At 60.4% G+C, this 19396-nt stretch overlaps 2 protein-coding genes across 13 annotated transcripts in view; one reads left to right on the top strand and one right to left on the bottom strand.

Annotated features, from left to right (window-relative positions):
* C4H19orf44 (chromosome 4 C19orf44 homolog) overlaps positions 1 to 478 on the top strand; it is a 21032-nt gene extending 20554 nt beyond the window's left edge. For 9 of the 11 annotated variants that reach the window (XM_058727564.1, XM_058727567.1, XM_058727566.1 and 6 more), the window contains one exon: positions 57 to 478. In XM_058727564.1, the coding sequence (XP_058583547.1) occupies positions 57 to 297 (241 nt within the window). In that variant the 3' untranslated portion in view covers positions 298 to 478. The remainder of the gene's footprint in view (positions 1 to 56) is intronic. The other 2 variants (XM_058727573.1, XM_058727570.1) reach the window with 1 other exon arrangement.
* On the bottom strand, positions 415 to 19368 carry CHERP (calcium homeostasis endoplasmic reticulum protein). 2 transcript variants are annotated; one of them, XM_058727560.1, is made up of 17 exons: positions 19213 to 19368; positions 18730 to 18903; positions 15323 to 15507; positions 14064 to 14201; positions 13594 to 13745; positions 11808 to 11952; positions 11604 to 11693; positions 9737 to 9995; positions 8779 to 8954; positions 6633 to 7068; positions 5187 to 5425; positions 4067 to 4200; positions 3378 to 3464; positions 2958 to 3101; positions 2751 to 2867; positions 2173 to 2267; positions 415 to 1903 (listed from the first exon to the last, which is right to left on the bottom strand). In XM_058727560.1, exons 1-17 carry the CDS (start codon positions 19235 to 19237, stop codon positions 1710 to 1712), a joined length of 2790 nt encoding a protein of 929 aa, XP_058583543.1. In that variant the 5' UTR covers positions 19238 to 19368; the 3' UTR covers positions 415 to 1709. The 2 variants fall into 2 exon arrangements, with proteins under 2 accessions (XP_058583543.1, XP_058583544.1); XM_058727561.1 differs by having other exon boundaries at positions 11808 to 11919.
* Positions 19369 to 19396: the final 28 nt, after the last annotated feature.

Raw genomic sequence — 19396 nt, 5'->3', positions numbered from 1 at the left:
AGTGGCGGGGGGCAGGCGGTGCCGAGGAGTGGAATCCCAGCTCCAGCCTTCTTTAGCAGAGTAGTGGAACTCGCCCGGCCCCCGAGGGGACGCGCGGGCCGGTGGCAGTGGCCCCACGGGTGGAGCGGTCACCACTCACGGCCGGACGGAGGATGCCAGCCTGTCGGGAGCCCCGCGGAGCGGCTGTGCCGGCCGGGTGCTGGCCGCCCAGTGAGCGGACATAGACGGGAGGGGCCGCAGCCCCGTCTGCTAAGCAGGAGCCCAGGCCAGGTGTCCACGCCGGGCACACCCACATGAGGCGCCAGGGCAGCTCCTGACCAGACCGCACGACTCGGACGCAGTCTCTGCGTTCCAGGCACGCCTGCTCCCGACTCGGCTGGAGCACACTTCTAACTTGAACACGCAGAGAAAAAGGTCTTTAAAAAAAGTTTTTATTTGAAGGCAAAACAGTAAAATCCACAAGAAATTGTTAACAGCACGTGTTTACGTTTTATCCTGAATCAGACACGTTTGAACAATTCACAGCTACAGGAAACCTAGAACAAAATCAAATATTTTATCACATCAGGTTGAAAAGTTGGAGAGGACTTTGCATTTTATTGAAAAGAATTTTTCAAAAATGTTTCTGTACAAATAAACGGCACCGCACGAGCTGCCCACAGACGCCAAGCGTGGCCTGTCCCACGCCGTCCCCAGCGTCACCCAGCAGACCCCACTCCCTCCTGGCCTCACCTCCCTCGATGGTGGTGGCTGTGGGGGGGCAGCAAGGGGAAATGAGGAGCAGGAGGCACAGCCAGGGGTCTCTCTCCACACCCTGGAACGAAAGGTCCAAGCAAGCGCTGGTGTTGGGTTCCTCTAAGTGGGAAACACAGGCCGAGACGCTAAGGGTACAGACTCTCCGAGGGTGTCATTCTGGGACCTGAAGGTGCCTCAGGTCCGTGTCCTCAGAACCTCCGTTTCTGCAGGTACAGCAAACGGCTGACGTTTGGGGGAAAAAATTTCAACACAAACAGCTAAAATAAATGAACTAAGGGCCAGCATGTCTCAGAGGAATCGGGTTTCAAATTCTCACTGGGATCCTCTCAGAGCAACATTCCCTTCTCCAAAACTAAAGACCTGGAGTAAAAACGAGAAGAACCCTGTGTAACTTTGCAAATCAAAAAGGGTCTGTTTTTCTGTTTGGAACCAGTGCCTGGCCTGAGCTTCCCCATCCACCGCACGTCGGCGGGGCACAGGCGGGCAGGGCCGGCTGGCCCCACACCGGCTCCCAGGCTGCCGGGCCACTCGCCCAGGGCCTCTCCTCCACACGCTCCTACTGGTTTAAGCAGAAGCTCAGATCTGCCCGAGGGGAGAGGTGCGAAACAGCCGTGCCTTAAGATGTCAGGGATTCTCATCCAGGGGTGGAGGGTCTCGTGTTTCTCACTTCGCCGTCAAGGGAAGCAGGCTCTGGCCGCGCGGGCCCGGGCATCTCCTGGCGGGGTCGTGCTTCTACGTTAGAGCGGTTTGCAGGCGGGGCCCGGGGCCTTCCAAGCTATCGAGCATGGCGCTCGTCACTAGGCAGGCTGTGGCCTTCCTTCTCTTCTGCCGCTCCCCAGAGATGGAGGCTGTGTGAGAACTGAGCTGTCCCTACCATCTGTCACTGCCAGTAAGCCAGGAAGGTCCCGGTGGCCAACGCGGTGGCCGAGGCGTGGCTCCCGCCCGCAGAGCGCCTACTTGCACTCGTCCCTGGCCTTCATGCGGGCGATGAAGGAGTAGCTCTTGTTCCTGCGGTAGTTCTCGTAGGGGTCGTCCAGGGCCACGCCCACACCCTTGTACTGGTCCCACTTGTCCCGGACGTCCCCCCCCTTGATGGGGTCCTGGATCCCTTGCTCTTTCACGCCGAGGCCACCAGATCCACTCCAGCCTTAAGAAGAAAGGGGGGAGGGCGGTTATAACCCACGAAAGCCGACATTTGGCACATTTATGTGTGAAGTGAAACAGGACTCCGTGTGCAGAGCTGAATGATGTGCACGTGTGTGGTCGGCAAGCGTGTAACTGATGAGGTAAGAAAGAATGGCCAGCAAAAACCGCAGGCTCGCCCTCTGTAGAAGTTCTGGCAGAGAGCCGGAACCTTCTCTGGCTCCCCAGCCCCAAAGGCCCAGAGCGGGTGGTGGTTCTTCCCAGGAACCTTACCCATTTTCACCAGCATCTGATGTCCTTTGTTTTCTTCCCCGAGCCTTGAATCAGGAATAGGAGGTGCTGAATTAGAACCAAGACCAGCCGAGGAACTAAAATTAAGACAGGTTACGTTTTTTAAAAACGAGCGGATACATTTATTGGAATGAAAACTCTTAGAACATTACAGCGTGTGGCGTACGTGGAGGTTCACCAGTTAGGAGGACACACACACACATCCTGGGTCTCTATCATTCTTCTTCGTCATCTTCGCCAGCCAGGTAGGGGAGCTCCCTAAGATGGCCCCTGCCCCACGGCGAGCGGTGAGGGCAGGTCACACGGAACCCCCAGAAGGGTCAGACGCAGCCCAGGCGCCGCCTCAGGCTTTACAGCGTTACCACAAAAAAGGCAAGAGCGTGGTGTGGGGCGAGGCGGTGCCACTGTCACCGCGCTAGAACTCGGGGTCCCCGAGGTGCCACCTCGGCACGGGCCACCGGGAGCACGTCTTCTAGCGACAGGTTTCAACATTCACAGCAAAGCATCAGAGGGTTCCAGTGCTACCAGCGGCCACTGGACAGTTAAGACAGAAATCTTACGGCGGGGTGGGGCTCCTGGACCGCGACCGGCGTCTCCGTCCCGGGGAGTAGGACTTGGAGCGGGAGCGGGACCGTGAGCGGGAGCGGCTCCGGGAGGAGCGAGACCGGCTGCGGCTCCTGCAGGGAGGACAGGGCGGGCGGTCGGCGGCAGCCACGGGCCATGGCCGCCACGGAGGGGCCTCGGTCCGCGGGCGGCACCCTGCCTACCTGGAGCGGGAGCGGGAATACGAGCGGGAGCAGGAGCGAGATCTGGACCTGGAGTACGAGCCGGAGGACTTGGATGACCTTGAGTTGGAGCGGGAGGAAGAGCGCCCTCGGCTCTTGGATCTGCTCCGAGACCGTGAGGGTCCGCTGCAGGGAGAGAGCTGGTGAGCGGCGCCCCCGGCTTTCGGGAAGACCCCGGGCAAACCTCTGGTGCTGGCGTCTCGGGTTTAACTTGGGCCTCGCGTGAAAAAACCCCCAGGCCCGGGCAGGGGCCGGACTGACCTCCCTCTGCCCCCTGCCCCCTGCCAGGGGGAGACGGGCCAGCCTGGGGCAGGACGTGACAGCGCGTCTGCCCGGCACAGGCAGGGCCCCGCTGTAGTTTGGGGAGGCGGGTGGACCGTGAGCGGGCCCCCGTGCGCTCACCTATTCCGCTTTTCCTGGCCCTTCCTCCGCCGCGCCCGCATCTTTGCTCGGAAGAACTCATAGAGGCCGTTCTGCTCCCAGCCTTCGCTGTAAGACACAGGCCTTCCCGTGTGACTCCGTGCGCCTCCCTCCCGCACCCAACTGGGGAAAGTTCACGTCCGGGTGTACGGCCCTCCCTTCCCTCGTTCATTCGGACACTGAGCAGGGTCCCTCACCCGGGTGAGCAGAGGCCGCCCTTCTTCGCACGGAGAAGCGGGCCGAGAGGCTGGGCCTCCCACTGGGAAGCAGTCAGGCTGGGCTGCACGCCCGGCTCCCGTGCCTTTTCCACATCAGCGTTTCCCCAAACAGCTCAAACGGCTGTTAGGGCCTACGATGTTCCTAACAGGGAACCTGGAGCTCTGACTCCCAGATGACAGGCCTGTGGCCCTGCAAAGGGCAGGCCACGAACTGTGAGATCATGAACTGACCCGAAATCAAGAGTCGGACACCCAAACGACCGAGCCACCCAGGCGCCCCTACGCCTAGCGTTCTATAGGCCACCACTTTTCCTCACCTGGACCTCACACTACCCTGGGCAGAAGGCGTGGAGTCTTTCCCATAAACTAAACTCGGGAGAGTCAGGCCAGGAGAGGGGACAGGGGCCACCCTCCCATCACCAGCTGCATCCCCAGTCTCCCCGAGCCCCGTACCTGTTCCTGGGCCTGTCGTGGGACGGAGGGCTGTAAAAGGCCTCCACAGCCGCCAGCAGCCTCTCGCTGGGCGGCATGGGGGGTGGGAGGCGGATGTCTTTTGGGTCCAAAGGCTTGTACTCATGGTCTTCCAGCTGCAGTGAAGAACACAGGTGTCACGCACGCCAGCCGGAATCCCCATCAGGCCCACCCAGGGTGCTGTGGGCACCGGGGAGTGGGGTGGGGGACACAAGGGCCTGGTCTGATGAGGGTTACCCCGGGCACGAGTGTTCCTCATCCTGTCCTCCTTGAGAAATCCCACTAGGGCTGCGGCCACACCAGTCATCTGATCCCTCAATGAGGCGGATGAGGACTTTTTGGAGACCAATAAAGGCCAGAGTTCTCCCTCCAGAAAACACGTGAGACGCAATCTCCAAGGTGAGATGATGGAAAGGCCCCTCGGTTCACTCACAGACATGATGCAGATCGCAGATACGGCCAGACTTCTGCCCTGTGCCCCCAGCTCCTACCCCAGGGCCCCCTCCCGGGTCAGAGCAGCATCAGCCCGAGCCAGGGGACCCCCTCGCCAGAAACCAGGTCAGTTTGCCGCCCCGGCGCAGCCCTTCTCGACTGCCAGTCTGACGGGGCCTCAGAGTAGACGAGAAGTGGCTCCTCTCTCAGCGCATCTCTTGAGCGGTTCGCAGCCCGACCTTGGTCCCCTTGCCCCCCACCCCCAGCGCTGCCCCTCCCTGGGTTTCCTGCAGGCCCAGTTCAGAGGCCACACCTTCTCTGAGAAATCCCTCTGCCGTCAGCCACTGGACAAAGTGGCTTCCCAGGGCCAGGGTCAAGAGGGCTGCACCTCACACCCAGCCTGGCCCGCTGCTCATGGCCACAGAACTTGGGGCACCGGGAGGGAAACGTGGAGGGGGCAGAGGAGACACGGGCCTTGCTCATTCTTGCCCCAGGGATTCAAGTCCAGGTAGAGGCGTTGGCTTGGACGCATTCCCACTGACCACTCAGGCTGGCCGGGCGTAGGGAACCAGAGGGAAGGGGCCCCGGGCGGCAGCATTTGCAGCCTGCGGGGAAGTGGCTCCCACTACTCCTCACATGCGCGAGCAGGTGCTTGCCATGGTGACCTTACCTTCACGAGGGGCGCCATCAGCCCGGCAGGCAGATCGAAGTAGGGCACGTTGGGGACCAGGCTAGGGTCATCATGGTTGATGTGGGGAGGGCCCTGTCGCCGCATGTGGGGGGGCTGCCCATTGAAGCCGTGGGGAGGAGGGCCGAAGTCGGGGTGCTGGGGCCCACCCCAGGGTGGGTGCTCGTTGATCCCAGGATGCGGCATGCGGTGGCCAGGGTGGTGGTGAGGGGGTCCCATCTCTGCAAAACAGAAACTCCTCTCAGGCCCGTGGCGGGTCGTGATCTGGGTGGCGCTGACAGCACAACTGAGATCTCCAAGGTGACAAGCGCCCGCGGAAGGGGGTCCAGTGAGAGGCAAAGATGCCAACACCTGCTCGTGGGCAGCCCTGCCCGGCACCTTCTCTCCAGCTGCTTCTCGCTATCTGGGGTGTTGCCGCCAGGTGGGGAGGATCTGGGTTCGGGGGGGGACCAGTCCTGCACCCACACCAACACCCGTGGGCTCAAGGCAAAAACAGGGAACCATAAGGGAAATCACAACATTGTACCAACATTGTGGGTGAATTGTGCCTCCCCGCCCCAGTACCCCAGGATATGACTGTTATTTGGAGACAGGGTATTTAAAAAGGTAACTTTCAGTGAGGTCCCACAGGCAGGCCAACACGACCGTCCTGGTGAGGCGAGTGGGACACAGGTACACACAGAGGGAGGCCGATGTGAAGACGGGGAGAAGACCCCCTACTCTCACAGCCCCCAGAGCGGGGTTGGGGCAAGACGCCCTGTGCTTTGGTGCAGCCCTGGGGAAACCTGTACTGGCCATCAATGTGCTCAGTGGTCCCAACTGAGTTTAGGGTCAAGAACGAATTTTAAAACAAACATAGCAGCAGTGACAGAGTAGAAATCATTTTTTAAAAAGAGAAATTTAACTAAACTAGACATTCTTTCCAAAAGAAAAAAAAAATTGGCAACGAACTAGAAAAGATGGTGAAAACAGCCAGACAAGGGACCGGGAAGGGGCACCACGTGCCCACTGTGGGGCTTGGGAGCTACTTTCCTTCCACAAACCCCCACATCCTTCCTCATGTGCAGGACGGACAGACGCAGCGCCCTCTTCCCAGGCTCTGTGGGAAACGGGAGCAGGACTTCCTACCCTGCCAGCCAGCCGGCTGTGTGCCACATGCCTCCGCCGGGGCCGCCAGCCTCTGCGTCTCCCCGCCTTCCCAAGGGCCCGGCCTGGGCTTCCACAACATCCCGTGACCCTCTGCTTGTCACCTTGACTCAGGGGACGTGCCAGGTCCCGCGGCAATGACCCCGAGCTGTGCCATGAGCCCGCGCAGGAGGGCGATCCGTGAGGCGCCTCCTCTGAGCAGAGGACGGGAACGAGGGGCAGGACAGGGAGGGCGTGTACGGGGCCGAGGACAGTCCCCACGGAGGGTGCCTTCGCACTCACCGGCGGGGAAGTCCCCCTGGGGGTAGTCGAAGCGGTGGGGGTAGGGCGGCCGCTCGAAGGGGTGCCGCGGGGGAAAGTCGTCCTGCATGAAGCGAGGTGGGAAGCGGTTGAAGTTGTGGGGGTGCGGCGGCTGGTTGAACTGTGGGTGCTGCTGGTGGGGCGGGAAGGGTCCCCGGAAGTGGGGCGGCCGCTGCATGCGGAAGGGCGGCTCGCGCTGGCCTCCGCCCCATGGAGGCTGCTCGTGCTGGCTGTTCCAGGGGCCCTCGAACTGGCTGTTCCAGTTGGGGTCGGGCTGGCTGTTCCAGGGCGCGTCCCGCTGGCCGTTCCAGCCGGGGTCCCCACGCTGCTCGCCCCACATGCCCTCATGGCTGTTGTTCCAGGGTGGGCAGTGGGGCGGCCCGCCCTGGTGGTGCGGGTAGGGGGGCTGCTCGGGAGGCTGCAAGGCAAAGGGCGGACGTGAGCCCCCCACGAGGCTGGGCCGGCACCGGCCAACCGCTCTGCGGCACTGGCCTCCGCCCGTGGAGGCGGCCCGGCCCCGACCTGGTGCCACCTCCTTCCCTCTGCCGCGTGGTGGACGCCGTGCTGCCTGGGCGCACCCCGGGCTCACACTCCCAATGCTGCCCCCGCGTCTCAGCAGAGGGGGCTCCCTGTGCCCGCATCCGGGCCAGGCAGGCCCCGGGGCCGCACGACCACCAGACACAGAAGCCGGCGGATGCCCTCTTGTTCCCCCGCCCCCGGGTGCTTGCAGAGCAGCTGGGCCCGGGGACGCGTGGCGGCGGATGCTGCTCTGACGACACTCCCTTCCCTGTCACTTCCCCTCTGCCCTGCACGGTCCTCTGGGCCCCCTCCCGTACGAACTCAAATCCTGTCTCAGGGTCTGCTCCCGAGGGCCCGTTCCAGGAAGTGTCTTCCTGCAGGGGGAAGAGAACATGAGCTCTGGATCTCACCCAACTGCTGCTGTGAGGCTGAAAACGGGGATTCTGACCCCAAACAGGGCCGGGGGGGGGGGGGGGGGATGTGCCCGGGAGGACGACCAGAGGGCCCATCTCTAGGGTCACAGCTGGGAAGCTCCGCTGACCGCCACCACAGAGCGGGCCGAGGCTGCACCACACGCTCAGGTCCTTCAAGAAGTCAGAAAGCCAGACTTTAAACGTGGGAGTTACTTCAGAATGTGTAAGATACCACGTGGGCAGGCCAGGCCAAGCGTGCCTCTGCCTCTGGGCAGACCCTCAGGGAGGTGGCCCTCGTCACGAGCCCATCCGCCAGTCCCCAGAGAGAAGGTGGAGCCTGGAGACACTGAGGGCTTCTGTTTTCCACACCTACAGAATGGGGACGAGAACTGTTCCCTCAGTAGAGGGCACCCACAAAACGCCCAATGGCACACGGCTCACAGCTGGCACCCAGAGGCGCGAGCCGTCTTTACGGAGATGCCCAATCTTTGGTGAAATTAAATCTCTTGTCCTAAAGCTGGGGTGGGGGATGGGGACGCAAAGCCACAGACCCCGCCCGTCAGTCCCAAGCTGACTCCCTCCCACCCCCTCCACAGAGTCCCCTGGCAGGGCTGCATCCATCGGGGGCCGCGGGACGTGCCAGAAGCTCTGTCTAATCAGATCCAGTGACCAGAGAGCAGGCGGATCTTTCCAGTATTTCCCAGTCATGCGAAGCTGGATGAGATGACCCCAGCCTAGAAATTCTGACCCCAAGGAACCAGAGGCAATGGGCAGCATCTCTGCCCCAGAAAGCACTGCCAGCCTTCCGTTTCTGACCTTCCTTTTCTATGCAAGCACCATGTTCTTTGCAGGGTGACAAAACGTTGGCACTGTGCTAGCTGAACCAGTTAAAGGGGCAGAAACCGTTCACCTGGCTGTACTCAAACCCTATGAAGCTTCCCAGCCCTCACAGAACACGGGGTCCTGTGCTCCTAAGGCCGGAAGGTAGTAGCAGGGATGGGTGTGAAGAGCTGACTTGCCTTGTTCTGCCCCTGCCCCTCAGGAACGTGGGGCTGGTCTCTCTCCCCTACCCGCTCAGCCCCAGGGCCGTGCTGCAGAATCTCAGGTTTCCCCAGCAAGCCAGGAAAAGCCCATCGACCCACACAGGACAGCGCCCACCCCCCCCCCCCCCCCCCACCACAAGTCTGGGAAAATACCTGCTGCTGGCCCCAAGGAGCCACGGGATGAGGCTGGTCAAACCACGGGGGCTTGTTAGGTGGGATCTGATCGTGGGGTCCAGGGCCCCGGGGGCCGGCAGCGGCAGGATCCTGGACTCCCCCGGAGGCGTCGTACTCAGAGGAGCCAGGCATCTGGATGGGAGGCTTGCTGTCATCTAGAGCCAGGCAGGAAGGTGGTTAGCAAGGACAACAGTCAGCAGGAGGCGCCGCCCGAAAAGATGTTCAGCGACCACTGCGGGACCAACCCAGGCGGGGCCTTTACCTCTCAGTAAACCCCTGCTGTGTGACCCCACTGGAAAGCGATCGCCTACAGGACGGCAGCGAGAAGCGGGGGGACTGACCTCACACACGACATACCCCCTCCTCTGAAAGCCTCCCAACACCTTAACTTCTGCCCCATCTCTCGTTTGCTCAAAAATTCCCACTACTGATTTTTATTAAATGCCCTTTCTACATCTTGTTGAAAGATCGTTCTTCCCCAGCTCATCTGTTATCTCATGACACTCTTCACATGTCGAACCATCCTTCCGCATTCCTGGGGCAAACCCTATTTGACCGTGATGTGCCTTTAAATACTTTGCTGGATTTCAGGTGGTAAGTAGTTGTGCATTTGTATTCAGAAGTGACGTTGCAGGACCTTTATCGCTCTCTTTGTCCATCTGATGTAAAAGTTATTCTGGTTTCAAAAAATGATCTGGGCAGCTTTCCTCTGTCTGCGTTCTCTGGGGTAGTTCGTACAGGAAAGGAATCCTCTGACTTGTAAGGGTTTGGTCATATTCACCTGTGAAATCTCCGGGCCTAGTGTTTGGAAACAGGTTAGAATCTGGCCCTGGGACTGGGCCCGGTTTGGGGCCCACGGAACCGGAGTCCCTCTCTGCGGGAGAAGGCTGCCTTCCTGAAGCTGCCTCCCAGGGTGGGTGCTGAGGGAGCCCCGTACCAGGCTGGGTGGTTGGCGGGATGGCAGGGGTGGGTGTGGGGGCCGGAGGCGGGGCAGGCGGCGGCGGGGTGGCCTTGACTTCAGCTTCCATCTGTGGCATTTGGATCTGCGGCTGCGGCTGCTGCTGCTGTTGTTGCTGCTGTTGCTGGGCCAGGCTATTCACAAACTCCTCGTGCTGCGTCTTGAGGGTCTGGATCTGCTGCTGGAAAGCTAGCTGCACCGGCTGGACCACCGAGGAGTACTCGTTGATGAGTGTCGCCTGGCAGAGAGAGAGGAGAGCAGCCGGCGCTCAGGACGGCAGCCTCAGGGCTCGCTGCCTCGGCCCAGACCTTCTGGAGCAAACCCCGGAAAGCCCCTGGAATCTGGGACAGTGCCTTGGGCAGTGAGGCCCAGGAGCCCGGAGCAGGCAGGCAGGTGACTGTCACGTAATAGTCTCGACAAGCACAGAGCCTTCGAATCTAGCCAAAAACCGGTGACGAGAATGTTCGTTGCAGTTAAGTAAATCCCTAGTAAAGGGAACAAGCCTCGACAGCCATGTCCTTGACTGTCACACGACTGTTAAAAACTCAACGCTGAGGGGCCCCTGGGTGGCTCAGCCAGTTAAGGAGCCAACTCTTGATTTCAGCTTAGGTCATGGTCTTCCAGTTCTGTGGGTTTGAGCCCTGTGTCGGGCTCTGCACTACGAGCCTGTGATTCCTGCTCTCCCTCTCTCAGCCCCTCTCCAGCTCGCACTCTGTCTCTCTCAAAATAAACTCAAAACAAAACAAAACAAAAAACCAAAAAACAAACAAACAACAACAAAAAACCCACAAACACTGACAAAATTCTAGGTTACGGTCCTCACTCGCTACACAGCTCTGAGCAAGTCACAACCTCCCTGAACCTCAATTTCCTCATCTGTAAAATGTAACGGTAATGGGACCTACCTCCAAGGATTTGAGGGAGAACTCAGTGAAATAACATACGCAAAGAGACTAGGGCAGCACCATGAACATGAGCTGTTGTCACCAACTCAGCAGGAAAAAGGCAGTTAACGTCACCGACCGGGTGTTTTATTTCACGACAACAAAAAACGGGGAAGTGTTTTTTTAAAAGTACACCACGCACTTGCTCCTCCTGCCTCTCTGAGCATGAAAGCTTCTCCCCTGCGGGGAGGTGGCATTCAAGACCATCAAGAGGACACAGCCAACACAGCTTCTGACACTCCCACCAGATCTCTGCAGAAAAACGCTACCTTTCAGCCCAAGGAAAGGGGTAGGAGCTCTGCTTTTTCTTCTAGCAGCTGTGGATGGGGCAGCGATGCCGGTGCCACAGTAGAGGTGACCAAGGACACCCGGCTGGTCCTCCCCTCCCGGCCCCGCACCCCTGTCCTCAGAGAGGAGGCAGACATGCACGTACGGGGCACGACCACGACGGCTAAGACTGCCTTGAGGCTTTTTGACGCTTCCGTTGTGCAGAAGTCAGCCCGGAGGACCGGCGCCAACAGGCCAGAGACTGCCAACAGCAGGGCCTGAACGGGGCAGCCCGGTCGCCAGAGCACCAGGGAAAAGGCAGGCGGGCTCAGCAGGCAGGGGCTCCCTGGCTACTGTGGACAGGGCGGGAGCCCCCACAGGCTGCTGTTCGGAGCCCGGCCTCCCACTGCTCACCACCGCCCCGGAGACACGTGCAGGAGCCCAGTTTGGAAGACGCCACCCAGCCTCTGAAATCCCCACCCCACCCCACCCCACCAGCCGTTCCTGGCCCAGGCGGGGGCTGCGGTCCCCTCGACTTGTGGCAACGTGCTGGGGTCGCAGACGCCCCACCCTCCGGGCCCTGGGGGGGATCTGCACCGGTCCCGGGGAGCGGCGCGGGTGGAGGTGGCACCCACCTGGTACTGGCCGAGCCCCAGGGCTGGGCTCTGTAGCTGCTGGATGATGGAGTCGTCAAAGTAGCCGTTCTTCTCCCAGAGCTGCAGGAGCTGGACGTGGGGGGAGGAGGGAGAGGCCGTGTCAGAAGAAAATTCAGCACCACCACCCCCTCTCCCCCCACCCCCCGGCCCTCTCCCCCTGCCTCTCCCGGCTGCCCCACGTACCCGGGCGATCTTCTGCTGCTTGTCCTCCTCCACGGCCAAGAAGCTGGTGCAGTAGATGGGCACCACGACTTTCTGCAGGGCGGCCAGCAGCTCCCTGGCCTGCTTGCGCTGGCTGTGAGGGAGAGACCTTCCGCGCGTCAGGGCCCTGGGGCGGGACCCGGCCACGCGCCCGTTACCATTGCGGCTCCAGCCACAGCACCCTCTGCCTTCTCGGGACACGGGCCCCCAACCCGGCCGGGACGAGGGCTGGGCTCCCCACAAGACCTATGCTGGCATCTGGGCCCAAGTGACAGACGGACAGCAATGGGAGGAGGGAAAGAACAGCCTGGGGACCTTCAGGGCGAGGCCTGTCACCCTGGTCTCCTGATCAGTAAGACAACCCTTTCCCCCCGGTGATGGACACAAGGCCTGTAGGAACCCCAGCTGTCCGTGTGGCCTCACTCAGCCCTGTCCCCCCCTATGCACAAGGAGACCTTGGCTCGAGCTCCGCATCTCAGGAGGCAGAGGGAGCGTGCTGGCCATGCCAGCCTGCCCGTCCTCACAACTTCCTGGGGGGCACTCTGTGTACATGGGTGTGGAGGCCCCTGTGGCCGTGCAGTTAGGTGGCAGAACCCGGTGGTACACGTTGCCTCCTGGAGGAGGATGCAGGGCAGAAGACGAGCAGCCCGAGGCCCTCCCAGCACCTAGCTCACCAGAGAGTGCTCCAAGAGAGCAGGGAGTGCAGCCCTGGGAAGAGGGACAGGGGAGGGGAGAAGGGGAGGGCAGTCCTAGGAGGAGGACAGGGTGCAGCACTAGGCTTCTGGACAGAGCAGAGCTCAGGAGGAGCATGGCTGGACAGCTACCAGAAACAGGGCCGTCTCTGCAGAGCTGCCCTGGTCAACACAGTGGCTGGTGAAAGCAGGAGAGCAGAGAAGGTTCTGAGCGGCTGCCTATTTCCCCACAGCAGAAGAATAATGGAGGGACAAAGCAGGGAGTGGCCAGGTGGTAGCAGAGCCATCTGCCTGGCACAGGAAACAGGGAGCGGAGGGGCGGGGACCCAGACCACACACTTGCGGCAGGAGATGGGACGAGATGGGGTGAGGGTCGGGAGGGAGGCGGGCAGCTTCTGCTGCTCTCGCGGGAGCCGTCCCCTTCGGCCAGGCCAAGCTCAAAGCCAAACTTGGCAGCCAGCCTTGACGGCTAAGCGCTAGCCTCACCAGTAACCTGTGCTTCTGCGGGTTTCCTCTCCAGGCCTGCTTTGGCTCAGGTGTCTGATTTTTTTTAAGTTAACCTTTGTCGTACGGTGCCAAAGAGGCTGTGTAGAACTAAACGCTGGCCTGGCCTCGGGAGGGCTGTGTGTGTGGTGGGGGCGGGTTTCAGGGCGGTGGGACAGAGGGTAGCAAAGAGGACCCCATGGGAGGGACCTGAAGCAAAGCAGAGTCGGGCAGCAGGGTGACTGAGTGAGCGAGTGTGTGTGTGTGTGTGTGTGTGTGTGTGTGTCAACGAAGAGAAGCGGGCAGCTGACACAGATGCCTAAAGACACCCAGAAGCTGCCCGAGGAAAGTAAGGAGTCAGGGGACAGCGGCCCGGGTGACATGAAGGGTCTAGGGAAGGGGCCAAGATGTCGGGGATGGTGGGGTGTCCTCCCGACGGAGGGCTCATGGCTCAGACCAATCCTCCTCTGGGGTCTTTGGACACGCGACGCCCACGGTCCCGGGCCAGGCCAAGCTACTGAGTGCAGAACAGCAGCCCAGTAGAGGGCCAGAAGAGCGGGGACAGGCAAGGCGGAGCCTGGCGGGGCCCTCACCAGTGGTGCAGCACGTCGTTGATCAGGTAGATGAGGTGCAGCCGCAACTCGAAGTGTGCCCCGTCGGCTGTGATGCGGTTCCGGAGGTGGCCCGCCATCAGCTCGCAGTGAGGAGGGGACTTGGCGTTGCTAAACATCCAGTTCTTCCCGGCCTGCAACAGCCAGGCCGATGGTGAGCAGGGATGAGCTCGCGGCCGGGCCACCACGCGGGCAGGCGCCCAGGAGGCCGAGGGCGGGCCCTGAGGGCGTGGCGTCCAAGCGCTCCGCTGCACACCCAGGCCTCTGCCTGCCTCGTGGCTCCCTCTCCCCAGAAGCAGCACACCTGCCCGCAGTGCTCGAGAGCGGAGACAAGGGGCAGATGGGGTTCCCCCCCGGAGCACTGCCACCCGACGCAGGCCGCAGGAGGCTCCCACCTCATCGGGAGCGCCAGATTCTGGGAGCGCCCGCCCAACCCCCCCTCCCGCACTCACCGAGATGGCATCTTTGGTGCACGTGTCGATGATGGGTTGAAGCAGGTTGTCAAACTCATTCATGTCCAGCTGGGTCTCCTCCAGGAGCTTCTGCATCTGCTGCTCCACCGCGTGGGCCACGGCCGCTGTCACCTGCTCCTGGGAGGCCAAGCAGGAGGGAGGCTGAGTGAGGAGGGGCCTCGGCCCAGGCTGAGCCGGGCCCATCCACGCCCTGCCCCCGGCATCAGGAGGTCCTGTCCCTCACACCTGAAGCCCGAGACACGCATCGGGGACAGTCGTGGTCACAGGCGTGACCAGGGCAGGCAGGGAGAAGATAGAACGAGACAAAACGTAGCAAGAGATGGTATCTGCCCCCGAGGCGATGGATGGAAAAACGGACACCCAGAGGGGCAGCCAATCAATTCAACAAAAACAGAATGAGAACTGAGCGACCAGTGTGGACAAACAGTCCAAAGACAACATACAGTCACCGGTCAAGGGAAAAGAGAGCAACCACACTAGCAGTCGGGGAAACGGGAGTTAAAATGTGGCGCGGGGTCTCGCACACTAGATTCGCGGACCGCGAAGCGGCTGGGGCCCAGTGCTGCTGTGGGCTGGGCAGTCAGCTCAGGGCTGGCCGAGCCGGGCCACCCGGTCCCGGACGAGCTCTGCATGGGAACCGAGGGGGAGCGTTCTGGAAGGTTTTGTTTTCGGCAAAATGACAGTAGTTTTACATCTTGAATCTAGTAGCAGAAACGGAGCTGGCGTTTCAGGTGTTTTATTTTTTATTCATCCTGTTTTTCTGGCAACTCGTCCTGCTGTACTTTGCCAAAAACTCAAACCGTGACAAATCAGGACCACAGGGTCCTTCCCCGTGCCAGCCTGGGGTGGCCTAGCTAGCGGGAGCTGGGGCCAATGGCACCAGAGGCCACCCGGCCTTCGAGCACGTGGCCCCACCTGTGGACGTCCACCCCATCACGAAGGGTGTCCGCGTGTCAAAGAGCTTGTGGAATGTGTCCCGCATCAGGGGCCCCGCTAAACACATGCCAAGGGGTGGCAGCCCTGCCTTCAGGGCTGGCACATGGTGGCGGATTCTTCTGATAACCATTCTCAGTCCCAACACACAGATGCAAACGCTGAGGCCCAGGCTGAGCTCCGGCTACCCGCCTCAGGACCGAGAGGGGAAGCAGGGAGGGCCCCAGGCCTCCTCGGGACCCCCCCCTCCTCCCAGGGCCAGCAGGGGAGGGAGGGAGAGGGCAGAGGAGGAGCAGGCCCCGTACCTGTCTGAGAGCTAACAGGTGCTGCTCCTGCTGCTGCAGGTTCCACTGGCTCTGCTGGATGAGCTCGTCCATGGAGGGGGCTCCCTGGGCCGGCGGGATGGGCGCAGCCGGGGCCAGCGGGGGCTGCGGCAGGGGCGGCAGGGCCGCGGCCGGCTCCAGCTCTGGGGCCTGCTGCTTGCAGATGACTGGTGACAGAGGAGGAAAGGTGGCCCCCATGAGGAGGTGGCCAGGGCCCAAGCGTCCCCTTGGCTGCCCGTTGGGCAGCTGCAAGGCGCAGAGACTTCCCCTCCCTATTTGAGCCGTCCACAAGAGGACCCCCATGCTGCACGGCAGCCCCTCACTCTGAGCCCAGCTCCTCCCGCTCTGCCCTCAACTTGAAGGGCCCTAGTCCTGCCCTCGACCCTAAGGGCCCTCTTCTGTGTGACGTCACCTTGCCCTTCCCTAGCCTGCCATCTGGCCTTGCCAATGGCCTTCCAGCTGAGACTGAGCCCATCACCCCCCACCCTCTCCACCCCTCACCCAGGCCCCAGCCCAAGTTGAACCCAGATCATAAACAGCCCCACCCCAAGGGGGTCTCTCGTTCCCCAGCCTCCTCAGCAGTTTCTGTCTGTAAAAACTTTGTCTCACGCCTCCTCTCAACAACTTTACAGCTGAGGCTCATCTTTAATTCTGCGCCTCCCGTTTATCTCGTTCCGTGGCGGTCTGGCTCTGCACCCCCCTCCCGCCAACCCCTGTGGACATCCTTCTTCAGGCCGGCGGCCCGGTCTCAGGTCCCAGTCTCACTTGGCCTGTGTGGCTGCCCCCAGGCCCCGTCGTCTTTCCCTGCCCGACCCTGGGATGCTGGGATGCCTAGTTCCACCCTCTTCTCTGCGCGAGCCCACAGGGGAGCGTGACATGGTAACTTGAGGCTGCAGTTACGTTTGCAAGCCACGGCTCCTACCTCTGTTGTCACCATCCTGTATTCCTTGCGCTGTGGATCCGATTACAGACCCAACAGCCCACGGGCTTTCCACAGGCACCTCAAACAGGCACACGTGTCCTCTCGCCACGTGCTCCACCTCTCCAGGGCCCTTCCCAGGCTCCGTGGCTGGCACAGTTAGGCCCACGCCCGAAGCCCAGGAGGTCTGGGCACTCCCCACTCCCTTGCACCCTACACTGACAGGTCACCCCGGTAGTCAAGTCGGAACCTCCTACATCACACTCCGATCTGTGTCCCTGCCGTCACTGCTGTGACTCTGCTGTCACCTGCATCACCCTTGGAACTGGTCTCCCGAGTCCAGTCCTGCCCTCTACACCTCTTCACAATACCACAGCCAGAGTGCTGCTGGTGAAAGTGTGGTCCGAGGGTCAGCCCTTGGCGAAACCCGGACCGAATATACAAATGGCCAACGATCATTCTGGCATCTTCATAGCGGCTTGATGGTTCGCAGTTCACTTTATTGTATTTTGCAATAGTACACTTTCCACAACAGGTTGGGTTTTTAAAAAATGAAAAATAAAATCTAATTCTTCACCAGAGTTTGTGAAGCGCCATTCTAGAACAGTCTTGGGCTCACTCTTCTCAAACTACCAGGGTGAAGGGCCAGCTACACAGTGGCTAAGCCTGCTCCAGAACACAGTACTGAAATCCTCCAAGATCTCTCCAAAAGCTTCCAGAATTCCTAAGTCCCTGGCAAGCCAGCCCTCCGTCGTCTGTACCCTGGCCTCTGTCCACTCCAACAATCCTTCCTTCTCTGGGTTTTAGCCACCCTGAGCTGTTGCTCCCTCCACTCCCAACCCTTCCTAAGGCTCTTTCCTTTGCCTAAACACTGCTCTCCTCTGTTTCCATCTGACTAACTCTGACATCCTCTTTAATCTCAACAGAGATGTCGTTACCAGCAGAAGGCATTTCCTGAGCCAACTTCCCCTGTTAGAAGCACCCCATCCTTCCCCCCCCCCCCCCGTTATAATGCCAAGTCCCAAGCAGCCCCCAATTTCTGACAGTCCAGGGAGGGAGTGGGCTCCCTTGCAGGGAAAACAGCACCTCACCTCATGGTCACTTGGGCCAAAGCACTGTCCTCCTCTGCCTGGTTATGACACCCTCATAAATATCCAACTGGGGCCCTAGTTCATGGATTTACCCCTTAACCCTACTTGCCCCCATGCCCACTCTCTCTGACCCAACCTGCTGACCTAATTCAGACCTTACCATCAAATGCCCTGTTCCATCACGTGCAGACCTCACTGGTCCCAGCCTCCATTCATGCTCCCTCCACCCTGTCTTCCACACTGGCCCCACAAACCTGACCCACCTCTCCCTTCTTTCAAACACTCTCGTGGCTTTCCACTGCCTGTAGCAGCTGTTTTCAAGGTGATGTGCTGGGGCTGATGAATGGTTGCTCCAAAACACTTAAGTGCATACAACAATTTGCCTACAATTGCAGGCAACCCCCCACCTACACCTCAAACCTAACTCCTAACTGGCACCAAATGAACTACTGGAATGAGGGAGAAAATCCAAACTTTCCCCTGGTATTTATCACTCCAGCTCAAACCCTTCCCTCCTCTACACACGTTCTAGGCTCTAGCCATGGTGGGCTTCTCACAGTACTCTTATGGCTCTCTAAACACACCGTGTTTATTCAAGCCAACGCACATTTGCTGTTTCTTACCAACTTTTTATTGAACACCTACTACCTACCACGTATTATATAACACAACGACCCAAACAAGGTCCGGTTGGCTTCAGGAAACCTATAGTCTTAGGAAATATACACCTTTCGACGCCTACCACTTGGCAACCCCCTACTTATTCATTTAATGTCATCTACAAGCATGAAATGTGATACTAAACAAGACAGATGTGGGCTCTTACCACGTGGTGACTATTATTCAAAGGCCATTCTAAACCCATCTTAAACTCTTTCAGAGCAGAGCTGGAAGCCTGATAAACAACTCAGTGAACATAAATAAATGGCAAATATCCGCTAAGAACTAAAACCCAAAGAACAAGTCTTTTAGATCTGGACTGCAAACACCTGAAATGCACAAAAATCTTGCTAGACCCGAGAGTCCCGCAAAGGGTTCTGGACACCTGCCGCTAGGGTCCCAGTCCAGCCTCTATCACTTCCGCTCTGGAAAACACTGAAGCAGCCACTCTACTTCTGCTGACCGAAGTCATCACATCTGCAAAACAATACAGAAATCCTTTATCCGGAGCCCAGGAAGAGGATCAATAACCTCGTTCTCTATCACACTCGGACCCAGCAGCCGCTCGGGGCAGGGCCCTGGGACTGTGAAGGCCGAGCTGTCCCGTTTTCAGAGACTGAGCATGCGGCCGAAAGAAGGCGGTTTGTGGCAGAGCACGAACTGGAGTCGGAGAAAGGAATCGCTTGGAAGGGGCGGCCTGAGAGCTGGAGAGAACTCACGCTGCTGCTGCTCCAGCGCCAACTTGCACTTGTAGTAACTGTAGAACTCGCCTCCGAACAGAAACGAGAATTTCGGGTTGTCCTTCTGCTTTTCCATCGTCATCTTCTCAAACTCGGGCCCGTTGCGAGCCACGAACTGGGCCAGCTTGTCGATGACATTTCGAAGCTCCTGGTCTGGAGGACGGAGAAAAGGCCACGCGGGGCGTCAGGGAGGACCGCCCAAATCCGGGAGCCCTGGCGTCCCAGCCCCCGTCCGCCGGGCCGGGGTCCCTGGGGCTGGGCCCCGGAGAGGCCGCCCTTGTACGGGTCCCGATAGAGGCCACACGCGCGCCGGGGATGCGGGGACCCGCGGGAGAGGCCGCAGGCGAACCCGGGCGGCCGAGCCCCGCCCCCTCCTAGGCCCGGAAACCCCGGAAGGCGGGGCGGGCCAAGAAGGGATTCCGGGGAGAGAGAAACGGTCCCCGAGCCGAGGCTGGGCCTCACCGTCGGGCGGCAGGGGCATCTCCATGGCTCCGGCCGCAAGGAACGTCCTCCGGCGCCTCACGATCGCCCACCAGCCCCGTCTGCGGAAGCCGGCCGGAAGTGGCGCGAGGGAGCCGTTTACGGCTGGTCTCGCGGGCGGCTTCCGCCCTCCACTTACGGCCGTCGCCGGGAAACCGCGGAAGGG

The sequence above is a fragment of the Neofelis nebulosa genome, chromosome 4 (assembly GCF_028018385.1).
Source record: "Neofelis nebulosa isolate mNeoNeb1 chromosome 4, mNeoNeb1.pri, whole genome shotgun sequence".
Lineage (NCBI taxonomy): Eukaryota > Metazoa > Chordata > Mammalia > Carnivora > Felidae > Neofelis > Neofelis nebulosa.
The sequence above is the reverse complement of the archived record's forward strand: the minus strand, read 5'-3'. Positions and strand labels throughout refer to the sequence as shown.